Source organism: Gekko japonicus, unplaced genomic scaffold (assembly GCF_001447785.1).
Source record: "Gekko japonicus isolate JY-2015 unplaced genomic scaffold, Gekko_japonicus_V1.1 scaffold131, whole genome shotgun sequence".
NCBI lineage: Eukaryota > Metazoa > Chordata > Lepidosauria > Squamata > Gekkonidae > Gekko > Gekko japonicus.
The window spans coordinates 1,913,638-1,934,325 of NW_015167061.1; the positions used below are offsets into that span (position 1 = coordinate 1,913,638).

The 20,688-nt window shown below is 53.9% G+C and overlaps 1 protein-coding gene across 1 annotated transcript in view; it reads right to left on the minus strand.

Moving 5' to 3' along the window:
• Nucleotides 1–20,688, minus strand: part of ARHGEF10L (Rho guanine nucleotide exchange factor 10 like) — a 116,088-nt gene that overhangs the window by 697 nt on the left and 94,703 nt on the right. Inside the window, 3 exon segments of the mRNA XM_015412628.1 lie at nt 850–972; nt 7,406–7,580; nt 18,662–18,807. Of these exon segments, the coding sequence (XP_015268114.1) occupies nt 850–972; nt 7,406–7,580; nt 18,662–18,807 (444 nt within the window).

Genomic DNA, 20,688 nt, shown 5'->3' on the forward strand with positions numbered 1-20,688 from the left:
TTTGAACTGGAGATCCTGCAGCCAGACTCCAGGTCCTTACTGCCAGGACCCAGTGGTCCCTCTAAGGCTGACGTGGTGTGAGCTAGCTCACAGTTATTTAGCCTCTGGCTTCCACATATTTGTCCAAGCTCAGGAAGGGACGGCTCCAGAGCAAACTAATTTATGCAGTGGCCAAATCTCTCCCTCACAACTTTAAGGCCAGGAGCTCACAAAGTAGAATTTTTGCTCACAAGCAGGGCTCTTTTCGTAGCAGGAACTCCATTGCATATTAGGCGACACACCCCTAATGCAGCCAATCCTCCAAGAGCTTACAGTAGCCCCTGTAAGAAGAGCTCTGTAAGCTCTTGGAGGATTGGCTACATTAGGGGTGTGTCGCCTAATATGCAGAGGAGTTCCTGCTACAAAAAGAGCCCTGCGTGTGAGTCACAAGACTCCACAGCTTAGAGGGAGCACTGCCTGGACCTTCACATCTGTCTCCACTGCAGGCTTGGCAGAGGGCTTTAGGGGCACCATCCTGCCTGCAGAATGCCACGCCCGCCTGCTCCTGAGTCTTGCTACCTGCTCTTGGCCTCCACTTGGCCGCGCTGCCTCTCTGCCTCTAGCTTCAAGCCCCAGACCCGGCTGCGCATCCCCACACTCAGTTCTGGCAGATAAAATGGAGGAGGGGGGGGGACCCCTCCTAAGAGAAAATGGCTTTGCCTCCAAACACCCACTGCCTAGCAAAGCCTGAGCGAAGAAGACTGGCAAGATGAGGCCTCTGGGGAAAGAGAGCAGGCAGCAGGCCTCTCCTTTGACTACCTGGCTTCTCCCCACCAGCCGCGTGACACATCAGGGCGCCAGGAGACTCACCCGTGATCTTGGGGATGCCCTCCAGCCTGGACACGGGCAAGAGGACCAGGATGCCTTGGTCAGTGCCCACCCACAGCAGGCCCTGGCAAATCAGGAGGCTGGTGACGCGGACGTTCTTCTGGCCTGGGGGAGGGAAGACGAGAAGAAGAGGAGAAGAAGAAGAAGAAGAGATTGGATTTATACCCCACCCTTCACTACCCAAAAGTGCCTCAGAGCGGCTTACAGACTCCTTTCCCTTCCCCTCCCCAAAACAGACACCCTGGGAGGCAGGTGGGGCTGAGAGAGCTCTTGATTTATCCTCTGGTTAATACATCTGAGCTGAACAGAGCTGCTGTCAGTTCTAGCCCCGTGCTGGTGTGAGCTACCAGTCTTGTCCCCAGCTCGCCGTCCACCCAGCAGTTCGAAAGCTTCGGCGAGTAGATAAAATGGGTACCACTCCTTAGAGAGGGTGGGCACACTAACCCCCCCCCCGGTGGGGGAGGTGTTAGCCGATGAATGGAATGTCCAGCGCGTAAGACCGAAAAGCCTAGAAAGAACTCTTTGGCATTAAGGAAGCCTGTAATAGGCCATCCGGCCAGGCAGTGGCAGTGCTGCCCTGCAACTTGAAGCAGTCCAGAGAAAGCTGACGACATCAAGCCACGCCGAGGGGAAAATGCCGTTGGAAGACGTCTGATCTTACAGCTGAACAAAACTCCCCGTCGGCTGCGAACGTGTGTGATTTAAAGATTATATGTTGTCCTCCCTTACCCCTTGAATCATTGTTAGTCCCATGTGTAATGGAGTAACTGTAAATTGCTCAGAGCCAGCAAGCTCTGCAGGATTGAGCGATTAATAAATTGAAATATTTATTTATTTTATTTATTTATTCAAGAACAGCTCTTATCAGAACTACGGCTTGCCCAAGGTCATCCAGCCAGGTGCAAGTGGAGGAGTGGGGAATCAAACCTGGTTCTCCCAGATTAGAGTCCGCCCACTTAACCAATACACCAAACTGGCTCTCTCTTTGGGTGACAAGAGGGTCACCCAAAGCACCCAGTGGGAAGGGTTGCCTCCCCTTCGGCCAGCGTAGTCCCATCCAAAGGCAGGCCCTGCCTCTCCCTTCCTCAGCTGCCCAGCCCACAAAGGAAGGCGATCACAACCTCCCCCCCTTCCACTTGAGCAATGAAGGGTGCCTGCTAGATCTCCCTCCCGAAGGAAATTGCTATGGAATTACAGCCACACTTCTCAAGGAAGCTATCCATGTAAAAGCCCTTTCACCAAGCTCCTTAAGGTAGTGGACAAAGAAAAAAGGGTCAACATGCACTGTTAGGAGGAGGGCGTCCCCTAAGGAAGAGAAAGGCCACAATGGAAGAGAAAGGGTGGGCTGACACACCTGCCAATAAAAGGAAGAAATCATGGGGGGCTGGGTGCAGGGGGTCTGGCACCACAGGGCCCCCCACACACACACACTAAGGCAGCCAGTCTGCTTGCAAAGGCTGGGCTTTGGACGTTCCCTGGGCCCAGGTGCCTCTGCCTCCGCAGGCGAGGAGAAGTTCCGGCTGTTTCCGGCTCCGCACAGACAACAAAGCGGGTAACTCGCTGCCGTGAATTAACATGTTCTCGGTGTCAGGCCGGATTAGTTCTCCCCACCTGATCAGCCAGGGCCTGTCTTCCCGGCTTAGCAAGAGAGGCAGCAAACGGGGAAAGGGAGGCTGGCGGGCAGATCGGCAGGGACACCTGTCTCTGGAGCAGGCGTATGGGGGGGGGGGGGGGAGCACGCAGTAGGGAGAGGGGTAGGCTATGGAGAAGGCCCCAAGGGCCAGCCAGTCAAGAAGGCATCCACTCACAGCCCATGTGAAACGTCTACGTATCGCCTGCCCCAAAGCCGGTGCAACAGCTGTGCTATAATGAGCTGTGGTCCATTTGGGCTTCGAAGCTTTTCTGCTTGTGCGGAATTTGAACCCAGAGCCTCAGGGTTTGAAACCAGGATTTAACCCGGCACGCTGTCTTGGAGTTTGCACTCAAAGACTCAGGGTCTCCTCTAGGTATAGAAGGGAACAGGGGCATGCAGCATCGGCTTCTGCAACCGGCAGACAATCGGAAACCTCTGGATTGTCCAGAATTGGTATCATAGGGTGCGTTCAGACGGGCCATTTGAGCCGGTATACGACCCGGTTAGAAACGGACTATTTACGCGCGATCACACGGTCAACATCTGCCTCCCGTCCCCAGACATCGCTTTCCAGCGCAAACCCCCTATAAAATGGAGTATTTTGACACCAGGTCCCCAAGTGGAGTTTTCCTGCTTCTCCGGTTCCAGCCGCATTTTCCCCGTGTGATCGCTCCTCCGCCAGTGTAGAGCCACTTCCTGTTCCCTGCTCAAAAGCTGCCTGAGGCTTCTGCTTTTCGCCTGCCATTTTTTTTAACGCGTCGGCAATATGCGCTTGGGCTGAGCTTCGCCCCGGCGTTAGTAAAACCAAAGTTTAAATGGTGCCTAGTTTTGCTGTGTATACGAGTTCGGGATCTCACAGAGGCCAGTTTTGGGGTAAAAGTGTGAAGGGAAGTGTTCATTTAAAGTTTAAAGGGAAGAGTTACAGCAGTTGGGTTGAAGGGGAAATCGCTGTTCTGCGCACGCGCGAAAATGTTAATACTAAGGATGGCCGCCTGCGTGCATGCCCAAACTGAGAGGGAAGAAACCTGTGTGAACGGCTGGGAGCGATGTGGCTGCGCAGCGATCCGGAACAAGGCGGTAAGTGTGATCGCGATTCTTCCAGCTTAAAAAAAAAAGTGCCTCGGACCGGAGCAGTTTAATGCCGTCTGACCGCACCCATAGTGCCAGGCAATGCCTTCAACCTCCAGCGTCAGCTTAAGCTCCCAGGTCCAGATCCAGAAACCGATCTCAGGGATCCTGGGTTAGAGAACAGGTTCCCCAGGTTCTGGATTCGAGTCCAACCACTTGGGCGTCTGAAGTCTCCTCCCATGGCGAGGACCACCCTACCCTTAGCAAGGCTTGCCGGGGCAAGGGAGGAGACCCCTATTAGAGCCCAGAGAGGAGAGGCGTCCTGGCAAAGTAGGGCTCCCCCAGGCTGCCTGCCTGCCTCCCTCGGGGCGAGGGCAGCGGGGGGGGGGGAGGCCAGCCAGACCACTCTGGACCTCCTTCAGGGTGGCCATCAGGTCTGCGCTCCGAGGAGTCCCACCTTGGGAACCATGTTTAGGATTCCCCTCACGCCTCACACTCTTCCCATTAAGCCTGGGGATGCAGTGGTGCATTTTAATTGCAAATTAGCTTCTGAAAGACCAGGAGAGTTGTGGGGAGAAAGGAGATGAAATCGTCAATAAAACAAGGTGGGAGCTGGAGAGCCTGGGGGGGAGGGGGGGGAGGGAGAGAGAGGAGTAATTGCCAGCATTAATAGTTAAGAAGCAATATTGTTCCCAACGAGCAAAGCTGTGTTAATACACACCACCGCGGGCCCTGTGGCTAGGTGGAATCCAACGCCCGGCCCCCCGTCAGATTTTGCACCGCCCTCACAGCTCCTGAGCCACCGGAAATCCTTGCCAGTGACATCTCTCCTGGCCCCAGGCCAACTCAACGCCTGGAGCCACCCCTCCCTCCTGTGGGCTGTGGTCCCCTCTGTCGCCTTCCACGTGGCCAGAAATGGAGGCTGGTACAGGGGAGCGCAAAGTTTTGGTCCAGCGTGCAGCAATGGCTGCACACAATTGGCACAACGTCTCCTGCATGCAACGAGGCACCTGGAAGGCAGGAGAGAGGCCGCTTGAGAAAAAGAACAACCTCTCTCTGCTGCCAGACTCCTCCTTGCCCATAGGCATGCAGGGGAGGGGCCTGTGGCTCAGCGGCAGAGCCTCTGCTGGGCATGCAGAAGGCCCCCAGTTCAACCCCCGGGCCCTCCAGTTGAAAGGACTGGGAGACGGTAGGAGATGGGAAAGACCTTTCTCTGCCTGAGGACCTGGAGAGCTGCTGCCGGTCTGAGTGGGCAGAACTGACCTTGGTGGGTCGAGGGTCCGATTCGGTAGAAGGCGGCTGCAGGACTGTTTCACGTGCTCCTTGGCCGCTGCAGTCATTTGGCTGACCTAGGGATTCCTTCTTGTGGTATCACCACTGGGACCACAGAGGGTGGGTTTCAAAGCCCACCCCAGCCACAGACCTCCTGGCACAAGACATGTCCTGCTCTTTGGCAAGGAGGTCCATCTCTGGAGGTAGGCTCGGGGGATCATTTTAATGGTAGCAAATGGACTGGTGTTTTGACCATTATTATGTTTTAATGTCGGGGAGGGGGGCTGACCATATGGTATTTTCTACCTTCAGGCAGCATCTGTTACTGAATGACCTTGAGCCAGAAATACACAGAGTCTCTCTCTCTCTTTCTTTCTCTCTCTCTCGCTTTCCAAGCCTATCCATCCTCACAGGGCTGTTGTAAATATGAAACCTCCACTCTGTGTCACCTTGAGCTCCTTGGATCGTGAATGCAAATATAACAGATCCGAAATAAAACATATGACCCTTCCTGATCTTAGCTATGGTGACAAATAAAAGATGTCCCCCTTTCAAGGGGGGGGGGGCGGCAATCTAATGGCAAATAAATATTTTATCTCAAAGACTTAACATTGCAACGTCAGACTCACTCAAGCGATATATCTGCGAATATACAACTTTTAAAAGGCTGGGTCCCTCTGCAAAGACTTTATTAATGGCCTGTCTAGTTAAAAAGGATGAGAGAGCTTAAGTTCAAAAATGCATTAATACCAAAAATGCTCACGCTGGGGAAGGAGAGAAGCAGCGATAAATTTTTTAAACGTGGCCTTTTTTAAAAAAAGAAAGAAAGGGGGGGGGACACTGAACACTTTACACGAGTAATGCATTTAGTACTAATTACACAATTACTCTGTGCCGCAGTTGGGAAAGAGATATCTAAAAGGCTCAAGGAAAAAAAATGAAAAGATTAATGAAGAATTTACGACGGCTTCTTCGGGCCACTCTGCCTTGCCAATGCTGCCGGGGAATATGCACAGTGCAGAGGTGACAGGAAGCACAAAAAAGGGTCTGGCGTGTGTGTGTGGGGGGGTGACCCCTTGGGGACCCTCGGCTGGCAAAGGGCGGGAGAAGTATACACACACAAGGACAACCAAGTCCCACAGTCCACACAGCAGATCTTTTCAGAGACTCAAATAATGCTACAACCACCTCACAAAAGGACGGGACAGCCGAGGGCCAAGCCAAAACGGGGCTTCCACCCTGCAAGTTTTGCGGCTGAGGAGGGATTTGAACTGGCTCCCTGCATACCTCTATGGAGGCCATATTGAAACCTTCTGTTAAAGTTAGATCAAGGTGGGGCAGCCATGCTGGTCTGAAGCAACAGGACAAAGTTAGAGTCCAATGGCACCTTTAAGACCAACAAAGTTTTAGTCAAGGTGTGAGGTGCCGTGTGCATGCAGGAAGTGCTGCATGCTGGACTCTAATTTTGTTCTTCTGTCAAAGTATTTCATTTCACCATTAGGGACTGAGCAAAGATTAGTGAGGCTAAGGCCAATCTGCTATATTTTAGATTGATCTGCCGTCCTTCAGGAAGTTTCTGTCTTTCCTCCCACCCTTACCCTAAATCTGTTTGTTGACCTCCTGATCTCTAAGTAACCTGATCTCAGTCAAGGGTCCGTGCCCTCTTCATCTTTCAAGGAAAAGTGCAGAAGGTTTGTTTTCCTTATGTTCCTCTTAGGAATGTGGAATGTACTCCAAACGGAAGGTAGAGTGAATTATGTTTGAGAACAGAATTGTTGAATTGCAGCAACAACCAAAGGCTGACCTCTTTGTTTTGTCTTATCCCATAAAAGGAGAACTTTGTATCTGTTCTTTATGCCAGCTCGTGACAAGCTCGCATCAGAATGATCGTTCTTAATAAAACTGCCTGCTTTGTTAGCAAAAAGCCTTGAGTGAATCTCTTTCTCTCTCCCAGATAAAAAAAGAAAAATTAGAAGGAGAGGAATAAAATGGAAGAACAATGACACAAAACGGGTGCACAGCAGTGAAAAAGGAGGAAAAGAACCTGGAATTGCAAACAAAGTCCATCTACTCTTTATGTGAAGAAGAGAGGCAGGCGGAGACAGTCTGCATGGTATGCCACGGGGCGGGAGGGTGGTAGATGCCCCAAGGGAGTTCACTCCGGCCTGAATTCTGGTTCTCACAAGAGGCCTCTCCTGCGTCCATCTTGCCTCGAGCCCTTTCACGAGCCAGAGTCTCTGTTTCTTTGCCTGCACATCTAATTTTGCAATGCACCCATAATTATGCAGGAGGCTCCATCTGCCAGTTACCTGGACCAGAGGTGGCCTGCCAGCATCCACGGGGTTTGGCAACACCGAAATGCCACTGCGCACAGCCACAATGGCTGCCCTTCCAGAGCCCCGCTCTGGAATGGCAGCCAGGACTTCCGCCCCCCTCGCCCTCCCAGGGTAGAGGCACGCAAGATGCCGTTCGGGAAGCATCTGCCCCGCAGCAATCTATGCTTGGAGCCCTTGCCCAGGGACACCCTGGGATCTTGTCACCCCCCCCACACACACACACACCTACCTGGCAGGGCAAAAGTGGTCCGTGTCGCAACATTGATCTCCTGTAGGTGTTCCAAGGTCTCCGTATGAAAGAGGCGGATGGAGGACCCCGAAGAGAAAGCCATCCAGACCCCACTGCCCGCCTTGATCATGTGAGTGACACTGGCTTCCTCCTCTGGGTGGGCTTCGAAGGTTTGCTGTGGGGGAGGGGGGAGTGAAAACAGAAAAGATATCTTGCGTGGGAACAGACTGGAAGGGGGAAGGGGGACAGATACAAAGCGTTTCACCAGTCCAAAATAAGTCCATTTAAACCCTAAAACCCTGGCTTTCCAGATATTCATTTGGAGAAACGCATTCTAAAAATCCTCAGTCTTGTGAATAAATAATCCCATGGTTTGCTAACCCTCTAAAATCAGAGAGAGCTATTCAAAATTCATATTAGAAACAGACAGAAGAGATGCTTCAGTGTGGGATAAACTGCTTAAGGAATCAGAGGAGAAGATGGGGGAAGATTATCTCATTATGGCTGGTCATCCCTAAAGAAGAGGAGGAGATTGGATTTATACCCCGCCCTTCACTCGGAGTTTCAGAGCAGCTTACAAACTCCTTTCCCTTCCCCTCCCCACAATATACAACCTGTGAGGTGGGTGGGGCTGAGAGAGCTCTGACAGAAACTGCTCTTGAGAGAAGAGGAGATTGGATCTATACCCCATGGCCCTTCACTACCCAAAGGTGTCTCAGAGCGGCTTACAGACTCCTTTCCCTTCCCCTCCCCACAACAGACACCCTGTGAGGTCGGTGGGGCTGAGAGAGCTCTGACCGAAACTGCTCTTTTTCAAGGACAGCTCTTGTCAGAACTATGGCTTGCCCAAGGTCATCCAGCAGCTGCAAGTGGAGGAGTGGGGAATCAAACCCGGTTCTCCCGGATAAGAGTCCCCGCACTTAACCAGGACACCAAACTAAATGCTTGGCTACCATGGACAGCTCACATGGTGGCAGGAGCCAGGTCACTTTCACAAGACAAGGAAGTCACAGAACTTGAAAGCTCTCCGCCTCTCCTCGCCCTCCCAAGAGAGGCAAGGGTCACAGCGCAAATTGCTAAACCAAGTCAATAACAAGAATTGGTATCCTGGCTGTCAGGATTCAATATATATATATATAAATACAGAGTAGGAAATGGATTTTTGTTTCGATTCCACAGGAACAAGTCTCTTAGCGTCCCCTCTGGGCTTTTTAAGAGAAAAGGTTTCATTCCACAAGCACACTGAATCTTGAAGTGCCTCCTTGGCAAAGGGAAGAAAGAAAAGAAAAGCAGAATCGGTTTGACCACAGAGATGGCCTCTTCAACACGCAATTACCCAAGAACTTAATCCGTCTGCCTGTCTGGTTTCAGTAATTTTCCTTTCAGACCCTTCTCAGGTCTTCCGTGGCTCAGAACAAGAGTATGGGGGGGGGGCCCGGACCCTGCCAGGGCTCAGTCATCAATAACAGGACAGCAAAGATGGAGAGAGTGCCTCTGAGTACACGCAGAGTCTGCAGTTGCTTTCATACGGCGACTCTCCCCTACTTTGCAGCCATGCTGGGGCATTCCGAGCAGCACCAGAGTGGCCGTCTGCACATCGGGGAGGATTCTATGTGCTTTTCTTGTGGCTGCCCCCCCCCCCACCAAAAAAGACCCCTGCACCACCAAACAGCTTTTTAACTGCCTTTTTAAAAAATAAAAACTGGTAGTTGCTGTATACAGGCGGTGCAGGGAGGGAATGGTGCCCGGACGGAGAAGAGCACAGCAAAGGGTCACCCGTGTAGTTGGGAGGTTCAGAAATGCACCACCTTCCCTTCCGCACAGCACGAAAACCCACATGGCCCACAATCCGTCAGGAGACAGCAGACCAAAGCAGATCTCGGGAAGGCCTGAAAGAGGACAAAGGGAGAACCAGGCTGTGTTTACTGACTGGCAGTAGGTCTCCAGGGCCGGGGGAGGTGCAGCAAGGCCTTTCCTAACCCTGGACGCGCAGTGTTCCCTCTAAGCTGAGTTTGTGTGAGCCAGCTCACAGCTTTTTAGCCTCCGGCTCACACATTTTTGTCTTAGCTCAGCAGGGCTCTTTTTGTAGAAAAAGCCCAACAGGAACTCATTAGCATAATAGGCCACACCCAACAGCAGAAACTCATTAGCATATTAGGCCACACCCCTGACACCACAGCTCATTGGCATATTAGGCCACAACCCCATGTTACCAGAAGTGTGCTCATCCAGCCACACCCACCTTTTGCTTCTTATTCTGTTTACCTTGTTTGTTGTCAAAACCCAGGGCTTTTTTGTAGCAGGAACTCCTTTGCATGTTAGGCCACACACCCCTAATGTAGCCAATCCTAATGAGTTTCTGCTGTTGGGTGTGGCCTATTATGCTAATGAGTTCCTGCTGGGCGTGGCCAACTTGGGAGCCAGCCGGAACTCCATTCCTGTGCGTTCCTGCCCCAAAATCGCCCTGGCTCAGGAAGGAGGGCTCCAGAGCAAACTAATTTATGCAGTAGCCAAATGGCTCGCTCACAACTTTACTGCCAGGAGCTCACCAAGTAAAATTTTTGCTCAAAAGAATCCACAGCTTAGAGGGAGCATTGTAGCTAGTGTTCCCTCTCAGCTGAGTTAGTGGGAGACGGCTCACAGTTTTTTAGCCCCCGGCTCGCACATATTTGTCTTAGCCCAGGAAGGATGGCTCCAGAGCAAACTGATTTGTGCAGTCGCCCAATCGCTCTCTCACAACTTTAAGGCCAGGAGCTCACAAAGTGGAATTCTTGCTCACAAGACTCCACAGCTTAGAGGGAGCACTGCCCTGGAGATACCCAGAACGGACCCTGCCGTCTTCCACAGGCTCCTGCTCTGGCCTGGCCCCAAACCAGGTGCAGATTGCTGCTGCTGCTGGGGCTTCTGCCGCCCTGCCGGGCGAGGGTACTCAAACGCTCCTGCCAGGCAGGCAAGACGGAGCCCCAGGGCCTGCCTGTTTGGAAACTGCTCACTGGGGAGGAGGGGAGAAAATCTCCACTTGAAAACCCATCAACAAGAAACAGCCCTCCAGGGGGATTCTCCTGCACAGGAGCCCGCTCGCTTTCTCTGGCTCTGACCTTTCGCTGCATTACAGATTTCCCCTGAAGGGATGCAAAAGAGGCTCGGCTGGAAACAGGAGAAGAAGTTGCATGGAGGAGGAGGAGCGGCAACTGGCAAGGCAGCGGCTTCTCTTCTCTTCTGAAGAGCTGCTGGGCGGCAGCAGCAGCCGTGTAAGAATCAAGGACGTGCTCAAGGTTGGGGGGGGGCGGTAGGGGGGGCGGTAGGGAGAGAGAGGCAGCCCCACCTGCATGCTCCACATATTTGCAGATTATGTTTTCTGTTATCCAAAGAAGCTTCAAGGCCACTGAAGGAAAGTGGGCCGGAGGGGCCGGCGAGATGTTCGAGAGAGAGAGACAGCCATCTTGTGCTCAGCCCCAGTGTCAGGCCCACCGTCCGTGTCTGAGCACCGATCCCGCACTCTTGGGGTGGGGAGGGAGGAACCCAAGCTGGCTCACTGCCCCAGGAGAGGAGCAACCCCCCCCCCCGCAAGGCAGTGGCAGGACGGTGAGTTGAAGAGAAGCGCCAGGTTTCTTTCCTTCTCCAAGAAGACCCGGCTGCCAATGAGCCGCTATTTGCCACTCAGGAACAACTGGGGGGAAAGACGGTTCACATCAGTCATTTAATAATTTACTTATTCATGATGCCTGTGTATTCTGGGTAAGATTTCGCCGATGAGAGATGCCATTGTGAGAAGAAGAAGAAGAAGAATCCTGTGGAGGTACATCTGCAATTTCCAAGAACTTGGCTAGACCTCCAATTGCAGAACACCATCTACCACTCAAATATCTAACTGTGATAATTCATAATAATCATCCTAATAATGACCGTCGCGTCAGCTTGCTGGTTTTGCACACTAAAGGATGCTTCTGCGCCGCCATCCCGTTTCTGCAAATCCCACAGCCGCTCCTAACAAAACAGAGAGACAAAAGGTCCGCTTCCACCAATGGAGGTCTCGCGTCATCTTCCAACTGTCCTCCCATTTCAGGATGAGAATGCAGAGGCCTCCGAGGCAAAGAGGCCAGTTCTGCCGGTGGTCCACCGCCCCCTTTCTTGCCTGAGTCGAGGGCTCCTCTTTCGCACCTCCACCCGCCTCACCAGAACTTCCATGCCAACAGTCACAGGGGTACTACGAGACACCCCCCCCCCCGGGATTATCGGGAGAAGACTCTCTCCACCACAGCCATGCCGGGAAACCTCCGCCCTGGTGCTCCAGTGAATGTCAGCGACTCGGGGACTGAGAGCACCCAGGCCTATAGACCGGGCCCCAGTCCCCACCGTCCTGTGCTCCCGAGGCAGACGGCCGGGGGAAGGGGAGGGGAGGCAGGCGGCTCAAGCCAGAACCACACACCAGGATCCTCTTCTGTGCCCAGGGAACAGAGCCAGTCTTGGGCTGCAGCTCAGTCGAAGGCTCCATGGCCTACGACACTCTGGCCACAAAACGCCACGAGGCTGTTGCCCTCAAGCGCCTCCGGACTGCCCCCCCCCCGCGCCGCCCCTGTGATCCAGGCCCTTCCCGAGGCTACGAGCTCATCGACAGGGGCTCAGGGCCCCTCCGAAGCAGCCAAACCCCCTCTGCTCCGACAGAGAGCCTCTCTGCAGCATCCCGGCGCCCGGCACGGCCATTTACTGCCTGCATTATAAAACCCTGAATATTATATTGAAAATGCTGACACAACCCTACCTGCGGCGGCAACAGCCGCATTTATGTACCTCAAAATGTCTATATAAAAACGGAGCGCCTATAAATCCTGCCGGGCGGCAGGAGAGGCATAAAAAGTCATATTAGTATTGACGAGGCATCGAGGTGCCAGCGCGGAGCCGGTGTGCCAGCTACTCCTGCGGGGCGGGGGATCGTGCTGGCACTGCTACATCTGCCAAGGAGGATGGGAAAACCCTCTTTGCCCACAGGGCCAGGGGCTGGCAAGGCGGGGGCACCACAACCCTCCCTGCCTCGGCGGGGAGGGCGGGATATAAGTCGAATATATAAATAAGTAGAAGAAGAGGAGGAGGAGGAGATTGGGTTTATACCCCCCCGCCCTTCACTCAGAGCGGCTGGCAAACTCCTTTCCCCTTCCCTCCCCACAACAGACACCCTGTGATGTAGGTGGGGCTGAGACAGCTCTCTCGAGAACTGCTTCTGAGAGAACAGCTCTGAAGGAACTTGTGACTGACCCAAGGTCACCCAGCTGGCTGCATGTGGAGGAGGAGTGGGAAATCAAACACGGTTCTCCCAGATTAGAGTCCGCGTACTTAACCACTACACCAAACTGGTGCTGAGTGGTGCTGAGCTCCCTTGGCACAGAGAGCCGAAAAGGTCGGATGGAGCATCGGGGGCAGGACTGTCCGTTGGCACAGCTCCGTCCTCCATGTCAAGGGGACACCCCACCCCACCCCCGGTGAGGCAGCTTGGCCTCCGCATCCCGGAACCGGCACTGCCCAAGGCAGAGAAGAATTTTTGCTCACGAGACCCCACAGCTGAGAGAGAACATTGCCCCCCACCCCAGTTCAATCCTGCAAATACTGGAAATGGCTCTCCATCATTCCCTTTCCCATTTGGAAAACGGCCTCCTTCAACCTGCCACTGGCGTTCCTGGCAGTTTTTGCTTTAGGCAGGACTGCAGATATTCCCTCCGTTAAATTCTGCGGCATCCGGCAGGGATCGCTGCCCTGTCGCACCACCTCTCTCCCTGGGAGGAACCCACCTGGAAGAAGGAACCCGAGCAGGTTTCCCGAGCCTCCGCCCTGCTGGAAACACACACACCTGTGCGCAACAGCCATTTTGTAACGCAGCAGCGGGTGAGAAAAGGAGCAAGGATGTTGGGAGGGGGCCCTCCTCTCCCGGGGAAGCACGCCCTCCTCCCTGCACCCTCCCTCACAGACAGAGGACTTGGGGCTGGAAAACGCTACCCCCATTTCATAGATCTGGAACTGGAACATGGGAAGGAGGGGCTTGGAGAGGTCTATACCAGATGGAGACCTCCAAGGGCAGCTTAAGGAACTTAGCAGAATGCTGGGGGGTGGGGTGGGTACTAGTGTTCCCTCTAAGCTGAGTTAGCGTGAGCCAGCTCACAGTTTTTTAGCCTCCAGCTCACACACAGCTCCAGAGCAAACTGATTGATGCAGCAGCCAAATCGCTGGCTCACAACTTTAATGCCAGGAGCTCACAAAGTAGAATCTTTGCTCACAGGGCCCCACAGCTTAGAGGGAGCATTGGGTACTACTACTGGTTTCTAAGGATACCCCAGTAGGGAATGCAACATGTCTGTTGGAGCCCCCCCCACCCACCCCCACCCCGCTCACAGCCGTGCATCACCTGTTCTGCTATTCGTTCATCAGCACCTATTCTCCTGTGCTTGCTGGGCAGAGCTACCCCCCCCCCACTGATTGCTCAAAAGACGTTCGCGCTGACATTGGGGGGCTGCCCCTCAGCATCTCCCCCTCCCAGTCCGTAGGCAGCTTCGCGAAGAGGAAGAAACACACTCAAGTGGTCCGGAGCAGCAAGAGAAGCAGCCTAAAAGCTAAGAGGACTCTCACAGAGCACTGCTGGAGGGCGGGTTGAGCAGCAAAACAGCCAGCCAGCCTCTGCTATACAGCCGGCCATCTCAGGCAGACTAAATGGCCCGGCCAGCTTAGACTCTGACATGCAGGCAGGGAAACCGAGGTAAGTTCACATCAATGCCCATACTGGTGGTTGGGCGCTCCTCCCCGCCCCCAGAGCTGAGGTCACTCAGCGGCAGAAGGCAATGTCCTCTGCTCACGCCAGGCACTTAACACTGCTTCTTCTTCTTCTTTTTTATTATTATTGTTTCAACTTGTCAATACAGAAAGTAATATCTGAAATGCTTCAGACTGCTTCTTCTCACAATCGAGGCCAAAACCAAGCACCCCCTGCACACCACATAACCCTTTATTCACCGTCTTCAACAAAGCACCTTCCCGGAGGCGCTACAATATACCTGTGTAGTTCCCATTCATTGGCCCGCGGGTTCAAAGCCAGGTGTCTGATAGGCTAAAGTCATCTTTGCACTGCTTCGCACGTCACCTGCTAGCTGCTTGGGGAGTGGGCCCAGCAACTCCCCTCTCCGGACCCACTCGACACGAACGCACACACAGACCCTTCTGCTAGGTCACAACTCTGTTCAGACAACCCCAGATGGCTCCTGCAGCGTTTGCATTCGGCTGTTCGCAGAGGCCAGCCGAGTTTCCCATTTGATTCCTAACACTGGGAAATGGCCACGGCTTGTTCTGCGGACGCCCCCCCCCCTTGTGACCAGGTCCAATGGAAGGAGCCCAAGGCCGGCTCCCTTGAGGGGGCTGAATCCGACTCCACCGTTCGATTTGAACTGGGCTGTCGACGCAAGAGGGCCACCAACGCGAGTGACGGAGCCAAGCACAGCTGTGCGGAGAGTTCCAGAAGGTGCACCAAAGATTTATTGATGCAAAAGGCTCTACACCTGGCTCCCACAGAGCGCATGTGCGCAAGCATGCAGAAAGCATTTCATTTACAAGGCTGTGGAACCGCTAGCTTTTTGCTTGCAACCTCTCCCCCCCCCCCCGGCTTTTGCCATTTCAGAGATGCAGGGGGGGGGAATTTGCCCCCCAACAGCCAGTGCAGAAGAAAATAGAATCCCCCCCACACACACACACACGCCAGACATCCCCTGGTAAAGCACCAAGTGGAAGGCAGAGCTTTTTATTGCCTTGGGGAATAGTGTATTTGTGCGTGGGGTGTTCAGAGACGGCAAGAAGAGAATCTAGGTGAAGGCAGTTCTGAGCACAGACAATGCGGGTGGTGCCCGGAGGCGGCCCGAAGCTCTTCCTCCAACGGGAACGGGGCGGGGAGAGAGAAGAAGAGAGAAGAGAAGAAGATATTGGATTTATACCCCATGGCCCTTCATTACCCAAGGGAGTCTCAGACCGGCTTACAAACTCCTTTCCCTTCCCCTCCCCACAACAGACACCCCCTGTGAGGTCGGTGGGGCTGAGAGAGCTCTTGACAGAAACTGCTCTTTCTCAAGAACAGCTGTGCCAGAACTACGGCTTGCCCAAGGTCACCCAGCCAGGTGCAAGTGGAGGAGAAGTGGGGGAATCAAACCCGGTTCTCCCAGATTAGAGTCCACGCACTTAACCACTACACCAAACTGGCTCTTAGGAAGGGACATAAACATCCCCTGAGCGCAAGTGGAAAACTCGGAACTGGTTAGAGTGACCTGGGCCGCGGAAAGGATCGCTGGGCCATATTGGGGGAGGGAGAGGTACTTTCACAATTTGGAACTGTTTTTAAACAAGACCCCAGCACCAGGCTGCACCCACCCTGTGGCCAAACAGGAGACCGGGGTGGTGGTGGTGGTGGCTTCCTGCACTGGAAATAACCAGCTCTCAGACAGGCACCCCCCTTAAAAATATGCTGTGCAAATACGGCTTTTTGCCTGGCTCCTCCTTGCCACCCCACGAGATCGTGCCCGTTTTACTGATGGGTGAGCTGAGGCTCAGGGAGACGTCTCCTACCCTCGGGCTTGATCAGAAACGAGCCAATGCCGACACCCACCGGGGTTCTTCCTGTTGGGAGCGCAGGCTTGAGACGCAGCTTGGACGGCCACGAGAATTGCTCACCACTGACGCAGCCCAGCACCCTGCTAAGCCATTCACAACTTCGCAGCCGCCCCCATCCTCTCTCCTACCCGCAGGGCAATCTTTTCCCCAAACTCCAAATCCCCCAATGCCGTAGCCTTTCCAGCCCCTTGACCGTTTCAGCTGCGTGCTTCCAGTCCTGCGATATCCTCTTTGCAATGAAACGCCTGGAACTAGTTAGGGACGAGAGCCGGAGGAGCACTGCAGATGGCGGAGCTAACTAGTGAGGGCGTCCTCCGCCCCCGACAGAGGCCTCGTAACCAGCAGCCCCTGCCTGGCACCCGTGGAGAGTTTTATGATCCTGCAGCCGACCTCCGAGGCCCAAGCGGGCACAGTTCAGCCAGGCTGAGTGCGGGCAGCAGCGTATTGGCCTCATGAATAATAGAAGGAGAACGCTCAGAGGGAGGCAGCGGCCGCACAGCCGGTCAACCAAGAAATTTGCAGCATCAATAAAGACGCCCCACTATCCATCTCTGCTGCGGTTGCCGGTCCTGTTCCAAAGGGTGTCCGGGGAGGCCAGCCTGCAGAACAGCGCTGTCAGTGCGCCCGTTTCACATGCCGCAACAGCGCCACACAGTGGCCAGACCGGAGGGGTTGTGCAGTTGGAGTGGGCTTACTCAGAGGGTGCCGATCTCTCTCTCTCTCTCTCTCTGTGCCCTGGGCTCTTCTCAGGGGCAAACAGTCCCCAGCCTTCTGGGACAGACCAAGACAATCCACAAGGGCTACACACACACACACATTAACATCTACGTCAAACGGAGCTTTATCCCAGACAATCTAATTTTCCCCAGAAATGGTTCCTATTTTTTGAGTACATAACTGCAAATGACATCCAACCCCACAGACAGATATATCTCAGAACCACTTTACACCTGATGATCAGTGTTCCCTCTAAGCCGAGTTAGTGTGAGCCAGCTCAGTTTTTTAGCCTCCAGCTCACACATTTTTGTCTTCGCTCAGGAAGGAGGGCTCCAGAGCAAACTAATTGATGCGGTAGCCAAATCGCTCGCTCACAACTTTAATGCCCAGTAGCTCACAAAGTAGAACTTTTGCTCACAAGACTCCACAGCTTAGAGGGAACATTGCTGATGATATTACCCTCTCACTACCTACTCTATAGCCATTCAGTTTATGTGTGTCGCACGGCATTTCTGCCTTAAACCTCTTTAAACCCATAAAATGAGACGTAATTTACTCATCGGACTTATCCGTCACTATTTTCACTCACAAGTAACATTTCACTTATTCTACAGCTCAAGTTTGTTTAGTTGCTCTTCCCCACTTCTGCCTATGTATTGGATCGTCGTTTACATGTCTTATTTCTCTAAACTACGAAATGTTTGTAATCTTTAACTTACAAAATGCGAATAAAAAGTTAATTAAAAAAAACCTTTTGCACCATTCACCATGTATTATGATTTATTTATTTAATCTGTATCCCGCCCTCCCCGCTGGAGGAGGCTCAGGGTGGCTTACGTAGTATTATGACAAGATAATTAATTAAATAAAATCGCAATAAAATAGGTCTGAAAACAAAACGCAAAGTGCTAGCGCAATGTGACGATGGTGGGCATCCGACAGCCAGCTGGCATCGTGGTCTGGGTTGTATCGGCGGAGCACAGGCTATTCGAGTGGGTGTAACGTTGATATTAATGCTGACGTTAATATTGGGGCCAGGGCCTCAGACTGACGGATGTGGCTCCCTAATCGAAGGCCCGGTGGAAGAGCTCTGTTTGACAGGCCCTGCGGAACTGCAAAAGGTCCCGCAGGGCCCTGATGTGTTCCGGGAGCTCATTCCACCAGTATGGGGCCGCCACTGAGAAGGCCCTGGCCCTCGTCACGGCTAGCCTGGCTTCTCTGGGGCCTGGAAGAGCCAAGTGATTTTGGGACCCCGATCGTAGTGCTCTCTGGAGAACACGTGGGGAAAGGCGGTCCCTGAGGTGAGTAGGCCCCTGACTATAAAGGGCTTTAAAGGTAAGCACCAGCACCTTGAACCGAATTTGGTATGCTATAGGCAGCCAGTGCAGTGCTTTCAGCACAGGATGGAGGTGTTCCCGCATGTAGTTCTCCTGTGCACTCCCCTTTGGGTTTCTGCAGTAGAATTTCCTACTGGATTGGACCAGATGTTCAGGCTCACCTGGCTCCCACTCCGCCACAGCCCTGCCTGGCTTTGCAGTGTGGTGGCTGCCGAGACACAGAAACAGAGGCATTTTCTGGAGACGTGGTAGCCAGAGGTGCAGCCTCGTCTCCTAGAGAGCCCACCCGGAACTCTTTGCCGAGAGCCGGCCCCTTGTGGAAGACTCAGACCCCGCCATTCCTGTCCCAAAGCAGCACAAGGACCTCTGGACATTCTGAACCCAACAGCCCCGTTCCCGTGACTCGGGTTCCTTCTGCAGGAGCGCGAGGAGGACTCTGCTCTTCACTCCCAGACCCTCAGGAAAGGACTGCAAACAGCCAAGTGCGAAAGGCCGCCTGCCTCCCCTTGCCTTTCCGTGCCTGCTCTAAGCCGCCATTCCTCTCCCTCCTGCAGCTCCACAGCCTTACCTGCGCCTTCAGCGTGGCGGCATCCAACACGGTGACTTGGTTGCCACAGCTGGCCCAAACGGCATCATCCAAGCTCAGCAGCGTTCGGACCGGGGCCGGCCCCACCGCCAGGCAGCTGGGCTCGGCTGCCGCATCCCAAAGGCCCCCTGTGATGTGAGGGAGAAAAACAAAATCAGGTACCGACGGGCAGAAAAGAGAGAGGAAAGCAACTCACAAATGGAACGCTCGGCCAAAGAGGGCGGGGGCTGAGGCAGGGGAAGGGGGGTGGGGGGGGGGGCAGGTGAAGGGGTGTGGGGGGGGGGGAGAGAAGAAGGATGAGTTGGAGGCTGAGATTCTGCAGACTCCCATCTCTGCCGAGGTTTCTCCGAGGCATTTAGAGGCAACCCCCCGCCCCGATGTGTGCAAGAAGAAAGATCACAACAATAACTATTGCTACTTCTGCTGAAGAGCTGACTTGCTACGTTGACAATCAGGTCCTGCCGACACCCCTCACTTCCCTCGCAGGAATCGCAGTTTGCCGACATTCGGCTGCTCACAAGTTACGCACGCATACAGCGAACGTCTAGAATGCCAGCGGTATGTGATGTCACTGCCGCTCTAGCCAATGGCTGGGGGGGAAAGGAGGCCTGAGCAAACGGCAGAAACTGGGAGAGCTGTGTTGTCATTGTGTCCATCACACTTGCCAAGGATACCTGGTGCTTTCTCATTCCTTGCGGCTACCAGGCCTGTGACAGGCAAGCTGTGGACTCAAGAGGCAGATCAGGCACATCGAGGGGAGGGGAGGAGACAGAGCACAGCGCTCGTTCCCCCTCCTGTACTTAAGGCCAGACCTAGCAGAAGGTCATTTTTCACCCCAACGTACATCCCGGATTTCCCCCAGTTCCTTTTGAGTTTAGCCTGATATCGAAAGATCAAGGACTTGGCATCACCGGCAAGCAAACAGGGCCTCGGGGCCTCACTTTGCCTTGTGTGCTCCACCGGCCCCCGACCCCTGGAGAACAGGCAGTCCGGGTCTTCAACACACCAAAGACTGCTGGCCGGGGAGGGGGCGAGTCCAGAGGGCCCACAGCTCCTGGTCAAGGGCCTCCTCTTCATGCACAAGGGGTCCCAGGGTTCACCCTCAAATGACAGGGTCTCAGGGAGGGCCAGTGTTGGGGGAAGACCTTCCTCTGCCTGCGGTCTAAACTCACTTCAGGGCAGCTTCGTTTTATTTAACCAAAGAGTGATGAACACGTGGAACTCACTGCCACGGGAGGTGGCGGTGGCTACAAGCATGGACGGCTTCAAGAGGGAATTGGATATGCATATGGAGCAGAGGTCCATCGGTGGCTATTAGCCACAAGGTCTAGATAGGAACTCTAAGTCTGGGGCAAGGGATGCTCTGTATTCTTGGTGCTTGGGGTGGGGCAACAGTGGGAGGGCTTCTAATGTCCTGGCCCCACTGCTGGGCCTCCTGGTGGCACCTGGTATCTTTGGCCACTGTGTGACACAGAGTGTTGGACTGGGTGGGCCACTGGTCTGATCCAGCATTGGCTTCTCTTACGTTCTTATAGGAACTCTTGGTCTGGGGCAAGTGATGCTCTGTCTTCTTGGTGTTTGGGGGGGGGACAGTGGGAGGGCTTCTGGTGTCCTGGCCCCACTGCTGGACCTCCTGATGGCCCCTGGTATTTTTGGCTGCTGTGTGACAGAGTGTTGGACTGGGTGGGCCACTGGCCTGATCCAACATTGGCCTCTCTTATCTCTCCCTTATTATAAAAGAGTTTTGGGTGCCAGAATTCTAAAATTGGCCCCTTTAGTGTTAGGCCGAAAAAACTGCCACTCGGAAGACACTGGCTGGGTTCATTGGCTGCTTTGTGCAGTCCCGGCCAGCGTTCCAAGGTCATTTACATATGGAAGCTGATTGGACTACACTCCATTCCACACCTCAAACTCACCCCCCCAAGGCAGTTGGAATTTTCAGTTGGGAATGATGTCAGCTGCTCCCTAGGCAGAGGCTGTGTGTGTGTGTGTGTGGGGGGGGTTGTAAA